This window comes from Leptonotus elevatus, chromosome 10 (assembly GCF_054856555.1).
Source record: "Leptonotus elevatus isolate MCC_2025b chromosome 10, RoL_Lele_1.0, whole genome shotgun sequence".
In the NCBI taxonomy this organism is placed as follows: domain Eukaryota; kingdom Metazoa; phylum Chordata; class Actinopteri; order Syngnathiformes; family Syngnathidae; genus Leptonotus; species Leptonotus elevatus.
The window spans coordinates 13,167,081-13,186,948 of record NC_141248.1 but is presented as its reverse complement, the minus strand read 5'-3'; the positions used below and the strand labels follow the sequence as shown (position 1 = coordinate 13,186,948).

General features: G+C 40.2%; 2 protein-coding genes across 7 annotated transcripts in view; both read left to right on the top strand.

Annotated features, from left to right (window-relative positions):
• Positions 1 to 400: 400 nt before the first annotated feature.
• Positions 401 to 9,917, top strand: atf7b (activating transcription factor 7b). 3 transcript variants are annotated; one of them, XM_086086572.1, is made up of 12 exons: positions 401 to 517; positions 1,228 to 1,289; positions 1,415 to 1,511; positions 1,610 to 1,737; positions 1,861 to 2,007; positions 3,233 to 3,390; positions 3,714 to 3,810; positions 3,917 to 4,036; positions 4,140 to 4,292; positions 5,281 to 5,469; positions 7,312 to 7,417; positions 7,562 to 9,917. In XM_086086572.1, the coding sequence occupies exons 2-12, from the start codon at positions 1,242 to 1,244 to the stop codon at positions 7,795 to 7,797; spliced, it is 1,479 nt and encodes a 492-aa protein (XP_085942698.1). In that variant the 5' UTR covers positions 401 to 517; positions 1,228 to 1,241; the 3' UTR covers positions 7,798 to 9,917. The 3 variants fall into 3 exon arrangements, with proteins under 3 accessions (XP_085942698.1, XP_085942700.1, XP_085942699.1); XM_086086574.1 differs by having other exon boundaries at positions 7,535 to 7,680; XM_086086573.1 differs by having other exon boundaries at positions 435 to 508.
• Positions 9,918 to 10,626: 709 nt separating this feature from the next.
• dip2bb (DIP2 acetate--CoA ligase B (putative)b) overlaps positions 10,627 to 19,868 on the top strand; it is a 36,437-nt gene continuing 27,195 nt past the window's right edge. For all 4 annotated transcript variants that reach the window (XM_086086520.1, XM_086086518.1, XM_086086519.1 and 1 more), the window contains exon 1: positions 10,627 to 10,898. In XM_086086520.1, coding sequence (XP_085942646.1) covers positions 10,814 to 10,898 — 85 coding nt within the window. In that variant the 5' untranslated portion in view covers positions 10,627 to 10,813. The remainder of the gene's footprint in view (positions 10,899 to 19,868) is intronic.

Here is a 19,868-nt window from a genome sequence, read left to right as displayed (position 1 = left end):
TTTTGTCTTGTGTTTACTTTGGGAATCATGTTAAAGGCAACCTCAAGTGCCTTATTGGCTGTGTATTCCATTATCAATTATTGGTTGCTGGTGGTTAAAATTGTCTGAAATCACTATGAAGCATTTGTAATTGAAAATTACACACTGGTGTGGCATTTTATCATTTTTACATAGGACCTCGATGTAACTTTTTTTCTTCCGATCGTAAATGCTTTCACACTGATTTTGGGTTGATCTACAATTAATGGTTAACGTTTGAACTGAGTCACGCCACTGTCATCGACTTTCTTAAAATCTATAGTGTAAATATACGTTGAACCACACATGCCGTCACCGGGTGGTGTTTACATACCCCCGCGGCTATCCTCTTACGTAACACTGGGCTGGGGTTGCAACTCTCGCGAGATTCGGGATGGGAATGTCAAGTGTCAACAACGAGGAGACAGCACCGCATCGTTGGTGTCCGGACGGAGCAGGGAGGGGAGCGACAAGGCTGCTCGAACGTCGGGTGAGCCTGGTGAGCCCTATTTTGTATCCTCGGACATAATACTTTATATAAAACGCCTGTAATGTTTATATAGGTGTGTTTCAATATGTCACCGTAGAAACGTGCTAACGTTCAGTGGTTAACTTGACTGTTCTGTGAGAGTCCGAAGCTAACAAGCGTAAGCTAGTAGTTAGCATTTCTTAGCTGACATTTTGTGCGGACCAGCGAAACAAAATAATTGAAATTTTGGCGCCTATAATTGCTGATTTGGTACCCGGCTTTACCTTATAAGTGCCCATGACGTTACTTATTACGTTCGCAATAACGACATTGCTGTCAAAGAAGCGGTATGTTAGCCCTGGGCCTGTCCCAAACGTAACCATTGGTTTGGTACTTGATGTGAAACCACCACTCACCATTTTTAAACATAATTGCTACATGGCATGAATATTGACACTACAATCTTGTCTTTGTATGCTATGGTGTAATGTCCGAGTGGTAATGTGACGTGACGTCTATGTCATTGTTGTAGAGTTGACGCCTCGGCATCCGTAGTTAGAAGGTGATCTGTCAAATAAGCTGAATTGCTTCAAATGGACACTTTGATATGTACCATACCATGTAATTATTGAATTCCTTCCGCCAAGCAAATGTACAAAATAAATAACATGAGTTTGGATCACAACTCATTTAACTAAACATTCATTGATGTCTGTACATTATCTTGAAATATTTTTCAGAACTTCTGTGAAAGATGGGGGATGATCGCCCATTTGTCTGCACTGCCCCTGGATGTGGGCAGGTAATTTCAACATTCAAATGCTCTTTTACTGCATTGACATGCTCAAGTTTTAATGTACACATTGTGTATGTTCCAATGTACACAAATAATTCACTGCAATGTTATGTTCTGCTTATTTATTGCAGAGATTTACCAATGAAGATCATCTTTCTGTGCACAAACACAAACATGAAATGACGTTAAAATTTGGTCCTGCTAGAACAGACTCTGTTATTATAGCAGGTAATAATGATGCCATTTGGGCCTGCACTATTATAGATTATATGAAACATGACTTGATACTTAATTCTGTTTGTTTATTTTTACTTCAACACGCTCAGACCAGACCCCCACACCCACACGTTTCCTGAAGAACTGTGAGGAAGTTGGACTGTTCAATGACCTGGCCAATTCCTTTGAACATGACTTTTGCAAAGTACAGGAAGAGGAGCACAGGACAAAACACGCAGTGAGAATACAAATTAAAATACATTGAATTCATGTTTTCCCAAATTTTCAGTTTAAAACATTACCAGCATTTTTAATTATTAGTTTGTAAGGCCATTTTCATCTGCTTTTTTCTTCTTCTAAGGCTTCAACTTTACAAACACAATGTGCAACTTCACAAACAAAATGTACAGCAAAGGATGAAGATGAAGATCCTTTAGAAGTGGATTCTTCTCCCCCCGATAGTCCGGATTCTTCCTCCAGCATGTCAGACATAAGTAAAGACTCAAGGGTGAGGGGCAAAACTCAATTGCCACAAACTTTGCTTTTTATACATTCCTAAATAGGCTTGTACTGAGTTACAGGGGTTGTAAAAAGTCCACCCAGTCCTGTTCAGATACCAAGTTTTGTGTCATACAAAAATAAACAAAACAGAAAGAAATTATTTCAAAACCTTTTTCCTTTAACCTTCACAACTCAATTGAAAAAAAAATTCCCTTCGGGACCCTTCGTGCACTCGTGTGCACATTATCTTATAACTGGTGATGTGACTGTGTTTAGCATTCACCACTCAAATTCAAACGTATATTAAATAAGAATCACACCTGCCACGTTTACCGTCGTCCTGATTAACCTCAAATGTTAACTGTTCTAGTAGGCTTTTCCAGACATTTTTATTGTCACATCTGGTCCATGGTCCACAGAGAGCTTCCAGAGGGATCGCAAAAGCATTTCCAAGGCGTTAATTACCGGTAAATATATCATGGAACACAATGAAGATGAATGTGGCACAACAGTGACATTACCAACAACAGGAAGTCCCTCCAAAATTGAATAAAACTCCAATTTTCTAAATATGTCTCGGCTGTGGGGTAGGACGGCAAGATTGAAACCTTATCTTACCAAGAAAAACATCCAATCCTGGCCGCATTTTGCAAAAACACCCTTGATATCTCATGTGCTTGTAGGAAAATATTTTATAGTGCAATAAAACTATTTTGGACATAATTCCTAAAGGTGTGTTTGGCACTAAGACACCAACAGAACAACATACTTACAGTGAAGCATGGTGTTAAGCAGCATTATGCTTTGGAGCTGTTCTAATGGAACTGAGGCCTTTAGTCAAAGTGGGGGGAATTATGAACAGTACACAGCCCGTGCACAGGAGCTGCCCTGGCAATCTAACACATTTGGAGTTGGGTTTTTGCAGTGTGCGCAAATATTGCTGAATCAAGATGAGTCCTACACAAAAAGACTGAGTACTGCACGTTTGTGAGTTTGTGTATTTATGCAACTGATTTATTCTACATTTTCCCTTAAAAAAGAAAAAAAAATTGTGTTATACAGGTTAGATTTTGTAATGTTGGATTTATATATATATATATCACAAAAATATGGCCTTTCAACAGGGGTGTGACTTTTTATACCAACTATACTACAAGTATGATTGCGAAGAGAAACAGTTTGTCCTTAGCTCATTGAGATAAACTAAATGCCACTGCTTTATTTTACAACAGGAGATTCTGACAAAGCCAGTGGCAAGTTCTGCCCCAACACCAACGATTGTGCGTCCAGGATCTCTGCCTCTACACCTAAGCAATGATCCACTACACCCTACGCTGCCATCTCCAACATCTGTCATCACGCAGGCGCCGCCCTCCAACCGGCAACTCGGGTAAACTTTGGCTTTGTTGTGTTCATGACTTGTGGCAGTGCTCCCAAGAACTCTTTAACTGTTGGGGTAAATGTACAGACCTATCAGGAAAAAAAACCAACAAGTGCAAAATTATGTTATGTAGGTACGCACATTTATGCCTTATAACACTACGTTGTCCTCTTTAGATTCACAGCTCAGCCCTAAATGCATTAAATTGCAGTTAATATTGTAGAAATCATCATTTTACTAATGTTAAAAAGTATTTGCTCAATGTTAGGAATACATCAACTTCGTTAGTCAGGTTCATGAATTGATTGGGATGTGTTTTATATTGTCTACAGCTCACCGACAAGCTCTTATCCCCTTGTAAGGCACCTTGCGAATGGACAAACAGTCCCACTGCTGCCCAGTCCTGTGCAGTTAACCTCGGTCATATCTGTAAGTCTTTCTCAATGTAGACGTGCAAACAGTTAATTCATATTCTTTAGTGTTGTGCTTTATCTCATCTGAAGCATCTCAACTTGTTATTTAATGTTGTGTGAAGCTGGCTAGGCCTGGGAACTCGTTACCCAACATTCCTGGGATCCCGGGCCCCCCAGTGGGCGGAGCCAGCAGTGGTTCATCCTCCCCATCAGGTTATCATCTGCAATCGGAGACCAAGATGGTGAGATGAGTCTAGATGAGCCCACTGACATAAACTCCATCATGTTCGTGATATTCTGCTGCTTAGTTGGAACTTATTGGATGTCTCGCCTACGTGTCTGCAGCGCTTGAAGGCAGCCCTAAGTAATCAAGGCTCAGGAGTGCATGACGGTGGTGGTGGCGGGGGGGCAGGATCCTTCCCAGCCGTCCCCCAGAAGCAGGAACAGAGCCAGCAGCCTACTCAAAATTCGGATGCACCATCACCTGCCCAACCACAGGTAATAAACCATCTTTGAACAATGCAGGCCACTCAGTAATTCTTGGAGCGTTTGTATTTTATAGCATAGGTAGATTAGTTAATACAGTGGAACCTCTAATTAATTAATTAATAGCGACACTGTTCACGGCTAACATTTTTGAGCAAATATTGTTTTGGTTCACAAACAGTTCAGAAACGGTCACATTCGTGCAGAATGCTCAGTTATGCTTTCTCTCATTTCGTGTAAACTTTGTTTTCTCTATGATCACGTCTTTCAGTTGTCCTTGTTTGAAATGAGAAGTGTGAGTGGTTATGCTATAATGAAACCTAACTGTATTTCTGTGGGGGGGGGGGGTAAGGTAAATGTATTTGTATAGCACATTTTATGTACAAGACAATCCAAAGTGCTTTACATAAAACATTATAGAAAGAGAAACAAAATATTCAGACATTGCAATAATCATAATAGAATCATCTAAAATAATTAGATAGAAATGATTACAACCAAGCATCAGTCTAGACTCTAAAATACTGTCTAGGCATGAGAATGATGTTCATTTTTCCGATCCCGCTTATGCACCATCTGTTTGCTGTGGTACGGGAGTGACGCGGCGGGCGTCCTGCGACTCGGCAGGAAGTGTCCGCAGCTTCTCAATGCGCCATGCTCATGCTCCGTCAAAGAAGGGTTCATACCGTTTTGTATTTCTTTTTAACTAAAGCCATATAAACAAGGTACCGGTAAACATAACTTGATTCCGGAAGCGGATTAATTCGACTTCTGTTCAGTTTATTGGCAGTCTTGGAGTTTATTAAGATTGTGAACTAAGGTTCTGCTGTAGATGATATTTCCTTAAAGAAAGATGTCAAAAAAAGTTGGTATGGTATTTTTCCCTTTTTTTTTTCTTTTTTTTTTGGATCATTTGATTTGACAATTAACATTCAAAGGTATCCCACCAAATTCAGATGCTTAGTTAACATAGTTCTTATCAGGCAATCCTCATCCCCAGGTGTCCCCTGCGCAGCCAACTGGAGGCCGGCGGCGGCGAGCCTCCGAGATGGACCCTGATGAGAGGAGGCAGCGTTTTCTCGAAAGGAACCGAGCAGCTGCGTCGCGATGCAGGCAGAAGAGGAAGTTGTGGGTGAATTCTTTGGAGAAGAAGGCGGATGATCTTGCCGGCATGAATATCTCTCTGACGGTAAGCGTTCAGTCATCGGCGTTTAAATCTGACCACTTACTTTGAACAATGCAAAATAGAGTTGAGAGTGTAGACACCCAGGAGATAAACTCAACTCGAGTTTATTGATAGAGCACTTTAAAGAAAACCACAGCTGAAACAAAGTGCTGTACACAGATAAAAATCAAACATTAGATGTAAAGCGATTAAATTTTAATGAGTTGTGTAGTTTATGATTGTCTGGGAGGTTTTGATGGTAGCAGAGTGTGATTTGTGCTTGGACGAGTGCGTTGAGGGTTGTCATAGATGACGTTGCGGGTATCCAGTATGAGTTGCATGTTTTGGCGTGATTATGGCTGACAGTAATTATTTGCTTTGACATCATTTGTGAATAGCTCACTGCTCATCCTGATTTTTTTTTCTCCATGCTAAGGCAGCACTACATTAACAATCTACAGGCTCGACTTAACACAAGAAGACAAGAGTGTGTGTTGATCTGTGGGAGCCCTGCGAAGCTTCACTAGCAGCCAGTTAGAACAAATGATTTCAACAATACACTTTTTTCTTTTGGAGTGGGAGACGGGGAGACCTCAATCCATACTGTGTGATTTGAAACAAAAACATGATTAGCTGAAGCAATCAAAGTCCACTGTTGAGTCTTGTTGTGTGTTGTATTGGTCTTGTAACCAAAACAAAAGAAACTTGCCTGATTGATTGTAGGTTTGGGTCTTTAGGGTAAGAGGCCAGACAATGGCCCGTGTCAATTACATATGTGAACAACATTACTTTTTTTTTGCCAAAGTTTTCCCCATTCTTTTCCTACCACCATTTTTTTGGGGGGGAGAAAGGCTTCTCTTCACTTGTGTGTTTCTTTTCCAGAAAGCAGGCAATGACATTTTATTTTTTTGGTTTTTTATTTTTTACATATAGCTATAAATGCAGCCTGTACATGCTTTTTTTTATTTTACTAGAGCTGTCAAGCGATTACATTTTTTAATCAGATTAATCACATATTAGAATTTTTATTAATAACGATTCATCATTTATTTAAAAAAAATTTGAAGCGCACCTGCTATGTGTTAATTATTTTGACATTTAATGTTATTAGGACGTCTTCAACGTTTTTATCTACTGCAATGCACACTGTCATCCTCCTCTTTTTCTAATCAGTTAATTACTTGCATAATTTTAAATGAATTAAAAAAATGACCCCAATAGTTTGACATGAACAAATATTCTGATTGTCATATGCAAACATTTATTTAATGCTTTACGTTAATGCATGCATGTAGTTATGTTTATTGCTCAAATGCTTTAACCTTTTTCCGCTGTCAAGCTAAAGGATCATCTGCAGTCAAAATTAATAGCGTGATTAATCTGCGTTAATAAATGATTAATGCGATAATTATTTTGTGATTAATCAGTTAAGTTAAGGCTTTAACTCTGACAGCACAAATTTTTTACTAATGCTTGAGAACCACCGAGTGTAATGCAAACAGCTTAATGTTAGTGTCTTGCATTCCTTGGAATCATATTTAATAATATAAATTATGAATTAAATTAAATTTGGTGAACACAGGCCCAGATCAATAAGTTTAACAGAATTTTTTTCACCACCCTCTTAAAATATATATTTTTGCCCCCCCAAATTTTTTTTGCCTAAATCATCTCCTCATGATGCAAATGGATAACTTTTTTGTGTTTCAAGAAAAATCTGGGGTAAAAAGACTTTTTAGAAAGTGTCAAAATATGACATTGGCCCCACAGAAGCAATTGAAGCTCCCTCAGCAGATTCAATGTGACTTGTTAGCTATTTCTCATAATTACAGTAATTGTCTGCCTTTGGGTTTGTGTTGCTGCCAGAATGAAGTAACGCTGCTAAGGAATGAGGTGGCTCAGCTGAAGCAGCTCCTCCTCGCCCACAAAGACTGCCCCGTCACTGTTATGCAGAAGAAAGCTGCTTTCTTAGGTAAGCCTCATGCTCCACCAAAACATCACTCACGCGGTGTTGTACATGTACGTGTTCTGTAGGATCCATCCATCATCTCATCCATCTAATGTGTTCCTACTCGCTCACCTCCCTAAGGGTGAATGTCTCTTTCTCTGCCTCCAGCTGCAGGAGGAGAGGAAGCGTCCCGGGAGATTTCAGCCGAACCCATCGGATCCCCCGCAGCAGTCATCCAGCATGGGCCGTCTCCCTCGGCCGCGCCCTCCAGCCCAGGGCCCACCATCAACGGCATGAGCGTGCGCGCCGCAGAGGCGGTGGCCATGTCTGTCTTGGCCGGCATGGGGTCGGGCCAGCCGGGAGGGGTCGTCATGGTGACGCAGTCCCACTCAACCCCGAGATGATGTGCTGACGCTGGTAGCCAGTATAAACTCGAGTGGCATTTCGGAGGTTGGACTGGTGCCACGGGTTAAACCGAGGGAGTCTCCCACACTCTAACCCCCCCCCCCCCCCCCCCCCCAGAGTAAGACCCTCTCCTCCCCTCACGGCCAATGATAATCACGGCATCAGGCCTCCTCTCGCCCTTCTCTCTGTGTATGTAAATAGGGGAAAAAATAGGGAGTTTTCAGTCACATCCTGTATTTGAATGACAAGTACGAATGAAAAATCGTCATCAGTCTTTCGATCACTTCAGTCCCACACAAAATTCAGTGCCTGTCTGTATGTGACCCACAAAACAGGCTGTGATGCATCTGACTGAATATTTGACTGTGAGATAGCGTTCACTGTCCTTTGCTTCAAACGATGTTGTACTGATGCGGTGACATGTTGGCTTGTTGCAGGCTCTTGTGGCTTTCTACTTGGCTTTTATTGTTTGTTTTTCTATCTGACCCTGCCTGGCCCCTCAAACGTCACTCATATTTGCTGGCTGGATTGCCTTTAGCTTTAAATACGTTGCCTTGTCATTTAATCTTATGCGATGTCCGAAACATTTATTTCCGTCCAGACTCTAATTTGCTGATTATCTTTGATATTGGATGAGACTGCTACTTTTTGTAAATCCCAAAGACAATAGACTCACGGGCATTGCATCGTTTTACTCCTTCGCTTCTTACCATATGTATGCTTCACTCTGGAACAACAGGGTCAATCTGCATTGGAATCAATATTTATGTTTCCTAGCCTCACTCATAAGTATTTATTTTTTTGGTCCCAGTTCCCAGAGTTCTCTTCACATCGTTTGTGAAAATCTTTTTTCACTTGCTAGAGAGAACCACTAGTGTTTTTTTTTTTCTTCTAAATATTTGTATTCACTAAATATTTACATTATTGCACTTTCGCCACTTTTCTTCAAATTGGTGACTCGCCACGATTGTTTCACTTAAGGTTTGTCAGTTCTTAATCCAGGTCTATCTTTTACCCCTTCTTAATAGTGCAATCTTTTCCACTACCACTTAGAATGAACATATCTCCCAACACTGCTCACTGCATTAGGGTAAAATACCAAAAGCTTTTATTCACTGCAGTAATTATCCAATGGATGACACTTACCGGTTTGTCTAGTCAAATCCAGTTGGTGGCTCTTTTTTTTTCTTTTCTTTTTTGCCAGGCAGTTTTTTTTCTTTCATTTTGAGTTGATTGTTCCTCAAACAACTAGTAGGTAGTGAGTGAGAGAAAACGTAGTGTGACAAGCAGTTTGCCACACCCTTCCCCTCTTTTTTTTTTTGTAGACCAGCCTCCAAGAGAGATTACAGATAATAAAAAAATAAAAAAACGCTGACTGCATGTATTGTTCAAAGTTGAGGTATGCCACTTTTTTGTCACCGTCAGTTTATTGATCTGCATTTTTTGAACTTTCTAACGTTAAGTTGTCCTATCAGTTGGCACTAGATGACCTCTAAGAATGGGCGAAAAAAATGTAAACAAATATTAAACCATTACCCCAGGCATTTCAGTTGAGGAAGGAGTAGTGCAATATATTTTTCTATTAAGTATCAATGTTTTTGTGTTTAGCCCAGCCACTGAGAGGGGTGTGGTCTAATGCAGTTGACCAGAGAAAATGTGAATAGTGTGTATTCTTGATCTTGAATGAGTGAGCTTGGTGGTTCTACATGTCTGTGGAGCATTACAGATTTCCTGAATGCTTTACAACATTTGTATTGTGAAGTAGACAAAAGTGGTTGTGCAAGGTGCTTCTTTTGAACTGTTATGTTTTTAATTGGAGATTATTTTATACCGCATTGTACTTTCAAGACTGTTCTGTTATTTTTCCTTTGTCACTCTGTCGCCTTGAAAACAACCTGTCATTCTCTTCAGTTGTTTCTATTTTCTCGTCTGTTGTATGTGTCTTCCCCTTTATCTTTTTTTTTTTTTTAACCAGTCTGAGGTTCAACCACATACATGTCTCCAGGAAATATTTGTTCAGAGAGAGTTTCTGAAATACTCAGGCCTCAAGATGGGAGAACTACTTGTGTATAGTCTGAATTCATTGTCTTGGGCAAATAAAATAACTTAATGGAAAAAACACAGCGTCCTTATTGTTTTTTTCTCAGTCATTCGTCTTTCTACACTCAGGACCTCTAGGAAAGAAAAAAAAATCTAAATATATCACAGATGTCTTAATTGTAAATTATGTTTTGCCAGATGCTATTATATTGGAATGCGACTATTACAAAGCGCCATGACTGATGACATATGCTAATGTTAGGTTAGGACAGCTGCTTCCATACAATTAGTTTGTAACTTACTGACAGAAGCCAAACTACGTGAATCAGTTCAACTATAGTATTGTGTTGTAATACTGTAGCAGCATGTTTAGATACTTCCTTACATTTTTGTACAGATCAATACTGTTTTTCTATTCATTTAGATAAATATAGAGGCTGAAATGTGATTCGACAACAAAAACACATGTAGTCGAAACAGTACAGCCAAAACAAATGCATGAATGAAGTGAAATAAAGTTAATATACTTTTAGTTAGCAATGAATAAATACAAACTGCCAGTGCTTCTGATAGTATTTAAGCAGGCCACTGGGAGGTCATAAAGGATAACTTGCTTGATAAAACAGTGGGCCGTAAGTGTGCTCAGCAATGCTGACGTCACCAATCTGATGTTGCACAGTCCAATCGCGTAGTCTTTCCCCACGGCGCCTGCTATGCGACAAAGCCACCACTAGGGTGCGCTCTGAGGCCGTACCACCCCTACTTGCTATTTTCCTCAGTCACGTGACCGCCGACGTCGACTTGTTCCTCAGCTCCCTCAGTAGTCATGGCGGTGTCCGGGAGTCTCGGGGATGGAGTAACAACCACCAACACTACCGCAGCCTCTTGATTCCTTCTCGCCACCTTCATGCGGGACTGTATCCTCAGTCGCCCGAGATATCACGAACACCCCGCAGGCTGCTCGAGCTTCCCGCCATGGCCGACCGCGGCGTCGAGTTCTCGGCTCTGCCAAAAGAGGTCAGGGACCAGCTGGCGGAGTTGGACCTGGAACTGTCCGAAGGTAAGACTCACTCACACGGCGACTTTGCGAGGAGGCGGGTGTGCTGCAGGTGTAGTGTTGCCTTTGAATCTGGACACTACTGCAAATCCTCCTTTTACACTCACTGACCTATTTTTTCCTCTCTAAACATTAGCTTTTGCAACATCCTCTTATTATGTCAATATTCATGTTGCACTTGGACAGGTAATTGTTTCTTGTTTGTGGCATGTTATTTCCTTTATTGTGCCCGTGTTTAACCACACAGCTACATGAGCATACACTTGTCAGAGAAAATGGGTCAAGTTAGTTAACCTGGGGGCTTGTTTATTCATATTATATCCAAATTCAGACATGATGCTGCATACACCTCACAGCCCATCGTTGTCCTGAATGTGCAGCAGATACAGGAGGCTTACTTGTCGTTTGAGTGTGAAAACAAAATGGAAATTTGGTGGTGGTGGTGACTGTTATGCAAGTCAGTGAATCACAGTGCAGCAGCCTGGTTGGTGCTGTGCAGCTCTCAGGTGCCCGAGGGTGGATGAGTAATGTCATGTTTGGCATGGAGAGCCCAACACTAGGGCCCACTGGTAGTGTGCTATAAGATGTATCGTGATCCTAGCTCCCTTAAATGCAGTGTTAATTATTATTGCATCATATATGCACAAATGTATTTTTAACATGGCCCATTAGATCGTTACATTTGTCTGTTGGCTGGAAGTGGTGCAAAAACAGTAATTCCGGCCACAGGGATAGGCTGTAAATAGATATTCACTGACATTTTTTGCTTGCGTCAAGTCAAACCGTTTCTGTGCCTGTCAAAGATGTCAGACGAGACACACTAGAGAACTCCATCCACCCGAGCAAGTCCTTGTATTATTTAAAGCAGAACAAAGCAGCATTTCGCTTTCGTTGATTATGGCGGCACCTTTGGACAAAAGCGGTATTGTTTTCCCCTTGAATTCCCTTGAAAGAACCACATTTCCCATGAGGGCAAGCACATATCATCGTGAAATCCGGACATCCAAGGCGTCCGCAGTTGGACTTAATTACATTGTTTCCAGTGGCTATTTTCTATTTTTTTCGTTTCTCAAGTAAGTTGACGGTGGTTGTGATTTAACCTTATTTATTGTACACACAAACGGCTGCGCGATACTGACCCCATCAGGCCATGACAAAGGTTTTATTAATCTAGCTTTAAGTTAATGTTTCATCAGAAGAATTATGAAAATATGAAATTGAGGTTCAAATCGTTGCTTTAAAGGGACAATGTGTTTTTTAGCGCCGTCTAGTGGTGAATTAATAATTTGTTTAAAAAAAAACGCTATTTAAATAATATGCAAAAAAATTATTACAAAAATGATTAATTATTATTATATCACATCAATGTACATTTAAAAAATATATATAATTGTAGGTCTAGTAATCGCTATTTATATTACATGGGTTGTACCGCGCCTTATAGGAAGCTGACATATTTTGCCTCCCACCTTTTTGCTACGGATGCCCGAAGTGGTCCCGTGATTCAGGCTCCCGCTACTTGTCTCCATCTGCTTTGCTCTCGCTAGTTTTTACTAGCTTCTCCCGCTAGCCACTCTTGTTAGCCCCTCCAGCGAGTTTTTGCTGGCCAGCTGCGGCTAGCTCCTGCTCGCTCACTCCAAATAATAATTAATATTATTAGTAGTAATTGGTGGTAGGCATGCTTCAAAGTTGTTGCATTCTATTAGTTTACCACTAGATGGCAATAAATCATTCACAGTGTCAACAACAACAACAACAACAAACACAAGCAATAAATTAATCTTTGTTATTTGATTATCTAGCTATCTATCTAGATGTTCTATTATCCGTAATATTAATCGGCCAGTTAATCAGTTATCAGAATTGTATTATTCGGAATTGGCATCACCCTAAAAAATAATCCATATCGGTCAAGCCCTAGTTATTACTGTATGTTTTTGTAAGGTACAATATTACAGACTTGTAGAGGGCAATTTTTTTCTTATTAATTAATAACAACAGGTTATAAACGTTTTTTGTTGATGTTTTTGTGGTTCGAGAACAAATTCATGACATTTCCATTCATTTCACCAGGGAAAGATGATTTGAAGTGTTCTTGATGATGATTTGAAGCGCGATCACGCAAAGAATTAAACTTGTAAGTCAGGGTACCACTGTATGTTTATCATTGTGGTTTGAATTAACATTAATTTCAAACAAGGTTATTCTTTGTTTGCAAATGATCTTTGGCCCAAGGACTGGGGAGCCCTGACCTAATCCACCAAACAATTCAAAACAAGAATGAATATAAGACTAGAACAATATACACTGCACAACTTCTTTATTGGAGCTCATTTTACTGTCCCTGTATATCCAAACAGCATATACAACTTTTATGTATCTGTCAAAGAGATATATCTCAAGTCTAAATCTGCAGATATTTTATTTTTGTTCCAAATCCACACAGCGATAACTGCAGCAGAACACAGGTGGTTTTCACACTAAAGTGTCCCAATGGTCCACTTTATAACACAGGACGTAGATGAACTATGCTATTGCTCAACATGATGTAAAGGCTGACCAGGGCTTTCCAGCATCACTCAAGTTGTGATCCACATAACCAACACTTAGTTCCCGAGCTCTCAGGTTGGAATGAAGTGCTTCAACTGTTGCTGCTTTTGTTGCAGGCGATGCGTTTTTCCAATTTTCCCCGTTTATATGCATTTTATTTGCGTCTGATGATGTTTAGCCCAATTATAGATGCATTAATGGCTGTTTTTGTCACATGTGACATGATAACCCATGGACCATTCTTTTTGTCTATTGTCTATTATATTATTCTATGGTGTGGTTGGGATTGGAAGGAAAGGACTAGAAAAGTGTGTGGGGAAATTTGAACAAGTCAGACTCAGAATGAGCACCAGTTTTTGACGGTTTAGTCTTTTCAGGTGCGAGTCGTAAGGTGACTCCCCGAGTTGGGCTGTCCCAGGCCACAAAGGATGACGCCTGTGTCTTTGCTTGCAACTTTACACCAAAGGCTCTGCGCTGTCCAGATGCCCTGGCCATGCTGCCACATGTTCCCCAACCGTCAAATGTGTTGGCCTTGTGGATCAGTGTTGTGCTCTGCTTGGGACGGACCGAGCTGCATCTGGCCTTCCAATAAGTCCAGACCTCTCTCTCTCTCTCTCTCTCTCTCATAGATATCTTTTTTCGGCAACAATCTTCCCATTGTTGTTTGAACCGGGACTCCTTTAGCAACAAGCCGAGGAAAATTTGCATCACAGAAATGGTTGTTTTCAGTAGTTTGTGTGTATGCGTATTAGCATGTGCTTGTGTGTGAGGGAAACACCACCCACTTTAACGTCTTTGACTGCAAGGACACAAAGAAAGCCATTGAGGGGATCAAAGACTTTGTGATTGAGTCGGACTGGAATTTCGAGCTGTGAGCCACGACTGTTAAAGCTGCTCAACTTGGTAGCGTGCAGCCCTCATGGCATCTGTGCACTTGGTTGTTTGGATATTAAGACAAAACTTAAAATTGTGGCAAAGCATGTTACCTTTATTTATTTATCCCCCCCCCCCCCCTTGAGAAAGCATGTTACCTGAGCCCTGAGCAACTGTGATGTCGCTAGGTGTAGAAGGAAAACCCAAATTTGTACTCCTATATATACCGTTAACTCCTCATGACCCCGATTAACCTTTTTTTTTTTAATCCAAGAAAATAAGAACAATCTCTTAAACCAACATCAGTTGCTGCAGTACATATACAGGCTTTACATGTTAGCATGCTAACATTGAAAGCTGCGGCGGAAAGGCTATTCTTCCCCGCTAGCAGCTTGTTCCATAGTGAAGGGGGGTGGAGAACTGAGAGATTACGGTCCTGGCTGCGTCTCTTAATCTAGGTCACAGAGCATCAGGGGGCAGCAAACCTGCCACACTGGGCCAGGATGCGACGTATCGCTCACAACTACAACCAATGACGCCACCAAGGCCTTGTCTGCTGTATATACTAGATCTGCTACTCCATTTCACCTTTTGTTTCAATTTTCTGCACAGTTGTCCTAATTCCTGTTGTCAACACTGTCCATTAGAAAATCAATTATTTCTGTTCTCCTCAATGGTGATTTTATTGGGGACTATTTGTTTTGTATTGAAATTTTTAGACTGCACAATTATTCATTCAGGAATAAGTACATTTGTATTTCATCTCAATCCACAAAACAAAGCATGTTTCTCTGGAATATCTGTGTGTTGCAATAAATCATATTCCAATTATGTTTTGAAAATTAAATATTAACTCTCTTAAACAAACAAAACAATTTGGATTTTGACCCACATTTTCGGTATAAATATGCCTCAAAGTCGCATCAAAATGGTGTGGTTTCTACATCGTTAATGACGTGATACGCAAGGCCTCAGCGTAGCTCACAAGAGCTCAGTTTAGGTTCCACGCCACACGTTAAGCTTTTTGTGGCAAGCTATGTTTGATTGTGTTACATGGCTGCTAAAATGTTACTTAGAACAGTGGTCCTCAACCTTTTTTTTATGGAACGTTCAAACATGTACATGCTCTTTGCGGACTGGCAACCATTCACCACCCACAGGGGGAAAAAAATGTGATCATTATCAGGACTTTAAATTATTTTTTTAGCCAGCTTTAAAGCATCTGTACTGAAAACTAAGATAATTAGAGAAAACTACACAGGAAGTAATACAAAAAAGATGATGAAAAGAGAAATGTATTAAAACATTTGTTAATCAACAGTACAACAATTTCAGATTATAAAATATTTAACATGAATTCCAAGATTTTACTCGATACCTGTTACAAGTTTTGAAGAAAAAAGTAGAAGCAGAAGTAGAGAAATGTGATTAATTGCGATTCATTATGGAAAATAGTGCGATTAATTAGTTTTAAAAAAATGTAATCGCTTGACAGCACTAATATTCTTTAATGGTATTATTCCTCATAGGAGTTAACATCTTTGCTACTTGCAAAATTGCATCATCAAAAATGATACAATGATTATGGCGGGCACTGTACATGTACACCATCAGAACCGAAGCTGATTTAGCCTCTCTGTTTAAAAGCTCATTAAGTGTTGCGCAGGAGCTGTTCTTATGATCTCTCTGTGCTGCTCCGAGGCCACCAAGCGGACCTCCGCTGCTCTCCATATGTCACGCAGGTTCATACTGGTTTTTGGAAATGAATGCAGCGTGTTACCTTACCTACCATCTTAACTGTCTATTTTCGACACCCACACGTAAACACGGCACCGACAGGCACTATGGAGAATGCATGGAGGCTTTGTGGACAAGAAAGACTGAATAATTTAAACGAACACTCCACACAAACACACACTGTCAGCTGGGTCACTGAAATGTCTTGCTTTCAACTCCGCAGTGAACTGCAGGAGCCTTAGCAACCTCACAGTTGGACCTCCTCATTTTGCTGCTGCCTTAGTGGCTCATCACATCTCTCTGACTCATCTCTTCTTCTATGGCCAAATACTTCCAACTCACATACAACACACAAGTGCCCCGTATCAAAACGTAACACTGACAGTGTTAATGACAACAGAGCATTATTATGTTGATCAAGGAACAACTCTTGGTTCATATCTCTCATAGTCTCATTTGAACTTTTGAGGGCAAATCCCTTCAATGAGCAATGTGCGTCATTATAGAGTAATGCAGGCCTGCATGTCAGCACCACATTGTGTCAGTCACTATGGACCCCATGTCCAGCCCCCAGGCTCTCTCTCTTACTTGCACGTTTTGAATTTCCCATAAGCCCCCTCTGAATTAGAGCAGCCATATGTCGGATGTACATCCATTGAAGGCTCTGCGAGGCTATTAACAGTTATTGTGGGAAATGTTACCTCTTAGCTCGCATGCAGGATGTGTATCCATTTTAATTCCCTATCCCATAATCCAGAACGCACATATGAACATATACTGCATTCAAGAATGATCGCAAGTCTGATATATTCGAGTAGTTTTTTCCAGTTCCGACCTGACAGCGATTGAGGCGAAAATAAACAACCAAAATGGTGAATAGTGATAACATATTTTTTTATTTTGACCTCCAGCAAACTTACCTTCTCGCAATGTTTTTATCTTATTTCATAAGCATTCCATACAGTTCAGTAGTTCACCGTATCATTGTATGTAGGAAGATAGCGGCATATACTGTCAAATATTTAGGAATGAAGAAAGCTATCTAGTTTTATATTCGAGTAAATTGTGTTTTACCATTCACAGTCTGCGTTCCCAAATGAGTCGCCATTGTAGAGTGACGTCACTTGTAGTCCACCGATGAATTCGGGGTCCTTTTTTTTTCTTCCGACTTCGCGAGTGCAATTTCCGACTTTAAGGGGGCGTTGCCGTACACACTTCCTCGTTTGAACTCGGAAAAGTCCGACTTCCGACCATCCTCAAATGCGGCAATATTCAGGCCATCTTCATCAACTGATCGACCATATTTACACCTGCTTTTAAACGGCTTTTCAAATGTCATATAATAGGTACACGTAAATTCTGAGTCTATTTGGTCCCACTCTTAAGAGAGAAAAATGTACACTTGGACAAGAGTAAAATATTCAGAGTAAATTTTACTCAAAGTATGTATGAGGGAATTTGCCTATCCCAAGAAAAAAACAAAGATTTTTTACTAAGAATTCTCAATGCATTTTGCACGGAGAGATTTTGACTTAATTTTACTAGTTTATTTAAAAACATCAACAACAAAAAGTTATACTTCTACTTCTACTTTTTGCTTATATCCAAAAGCATTTCTGGTCTCCCTTTTTGGAAGTTATGAAGATTACAGCGGACACGAGCGATATACTCGTAAACACAGTAGGCTCAGCATGGCTCAGGGAGTAGATTTGCTGCGAGTTTGTTCCTCAACCCTTGTGGGACCAAAAAGACTCTGTTATAGACTAAAATTTACTCTACAGAATTTACTGTGTATTTCATCTATCATTTGTCGATCTGAAGGAAATCCTGCAATGTCTAAATTCCCTGCAAGTGCCTAATATGGCTTTAGATTACGTTTTCATTCGCATTTCAGACACAACCGGAAATCTTGCTTGAGCAGATCAGCATTCAATGAATGGACAAAAACAGACCAATTGTGTAACCATTTGTGGTCTCAAATGTAATCAGTTCACTGATAAGATCTATGAATTGAGATTCAAGCCAAGGAAATCAAATTCAATGAAATTCTACAGGGACACGGCAACATTTATTTCAAATTGCACACACAACAAATCCCATTAAAAGTAGATGAGAGATGAGAGAAGTTTTCTTTTAATGGCTCAAGTGACCATGACAAACAACAGCATTGTTTTAGTTGTACCTGTGATGTCACAATACACAGTAGGTTGCTTCAAGTGTTATGTGGATTCCTTATTTTTTTGTAACTGCCATGGCTTGCGTGGAATTCCCACGTGAGAGTATGTGGCTGCATACAGCGTGTTGATGTGTGTGAAGTGTAATGTGTCAGGTGTGTCAACCACACCTCTTGTCTCTCTTTGCATGAGGAGTTGAAGTGGATTCACGTCAAATTTTCCGTTAACTCCCGACACTCCTCTCCTGCTTCCCCAAGGCCCTTTGCGTGAGTGTGCGCGCGTGTGACTATGCATGTAGTGTGAGCGTTCCTATCATGAGCTGACTTAAACTAGCGTGCCAACTGAAAACCGTGAGTCAAGGTGTTACCTGAATTAGCCACACCCTGACACTCACTCACTCACTCATTCGTGACTTGCACAACGGTAGTTGTTGCTTCCTTCAAATATTTTTTTCGTAAAAAAATAGTTATTTTGGATACTTTTTTTTAAAAACAATTTAAAGCTACAACGTGGACTCATTTTGAATACACTTACCGTATTTTACGGACCATTAGGTACACCATATTATAATTTTAATATAATTGATAATATCAATGACGTTTCTATGTTAAAACATTTGCATATTTAAGGCGCATTATCTTTAATCTTTGTGAAGCATTGTATGTTTATTCTAATTGCACCATATGTTTATTTTTAAAATTAAGCGCTATTATGCTAGGTTCAGACCGGACACGAAATATCGAGTAGCGCTGCGTGTCTCGCTTGCGTTTGTGCGCCCCAACTACACGGGGGGGTTGGTTGGTTCGAGCGTTGGAGGAGATCCTCTGACAGGACAAAACAAAAATTTTGAACATCAATAGTCAATCTGGTGACTCGTGGTTGTGTTATTAATTTGGTTGACAGTTTAACAGCTGTCAACAATTCAATGCCCTTACTATTATCCAACCATTTTGGGGAATTATTATTTGGAATTATACTGTAACTTTAAATTCCTCAATTTGACAGGCAGATAAATAGAGCAGAGTTCTTGCTGTTCAGGAGACAGAAAGTTTTATTATTACAATAGATTCCAAATTCCAGAAGAGTGTCTGTAACCAAGATGAAAACAAACCATTATTTGTAGCCCCTGTGAAGCTATTAGGTTTGGTTTCCTGATTTGTTTGCCTGCTTTCAAACAATATTCTTCAAAGGTCACACTTGTAGGTTTTATGTCAAAGCAACTGACTCGCGAGGAAAAAGAACAGCTGTTAGATGTGGGTCTTACAAACAGTGAACTTTGTTGAACGCTGAAGTGTTTTGCTTTCTGGGCCACGATTGGCTGTTTGATTTAATAATGCATTTAATGTGTGTGTGGTGAATGGGCATGAGTGTGTGAGCCTGTTGGTGAGAGTGACAGCATTGAGTAAGCATGAAAAAAAAAGAAGTTATTCTTTCAGAGTTGAGGTTTGTTTGGGAAAGACGCAGCAGTGATGCAGTCACAAGGAGGACCATGACGACATCTGGGTCCTTAAAGTTCAATCTGTTGCATTTTTCTTTTTTTTACCACAGTTTAGAATCAGACAAGTTGTTTGTAGACATGAATATGTTTTCTTTTTGTTGCACGCTGCCTCAGAGCATCTCGTCATCTAAAAGGAGGATC

Bases quoted from the DNA above. Each gene is read 5' to 3' on its own strand.
- atf7b (XM_086086572.1), top strand. From the start codon at position 1,242: ATGGGGGATGATCGCCCATTTGTCTGCACTGCCCCTGGATGTGGGCAG. The intron at 3,811-3,916 runs GTAAGTCTTTCT...TGTTGTGTGAAG, and splicing joins AGTTAACCTCGGTCATATCT to CTGGCTAGGCCTGGGAACTC. The intron at 4,037-4,139 runs GTGAGATGAGTC...ACGTGTCTGCAG, and splicing joins TGCAATCGGAGACCAAGATG to CGCTTGAAGGCAGCCCTAAG.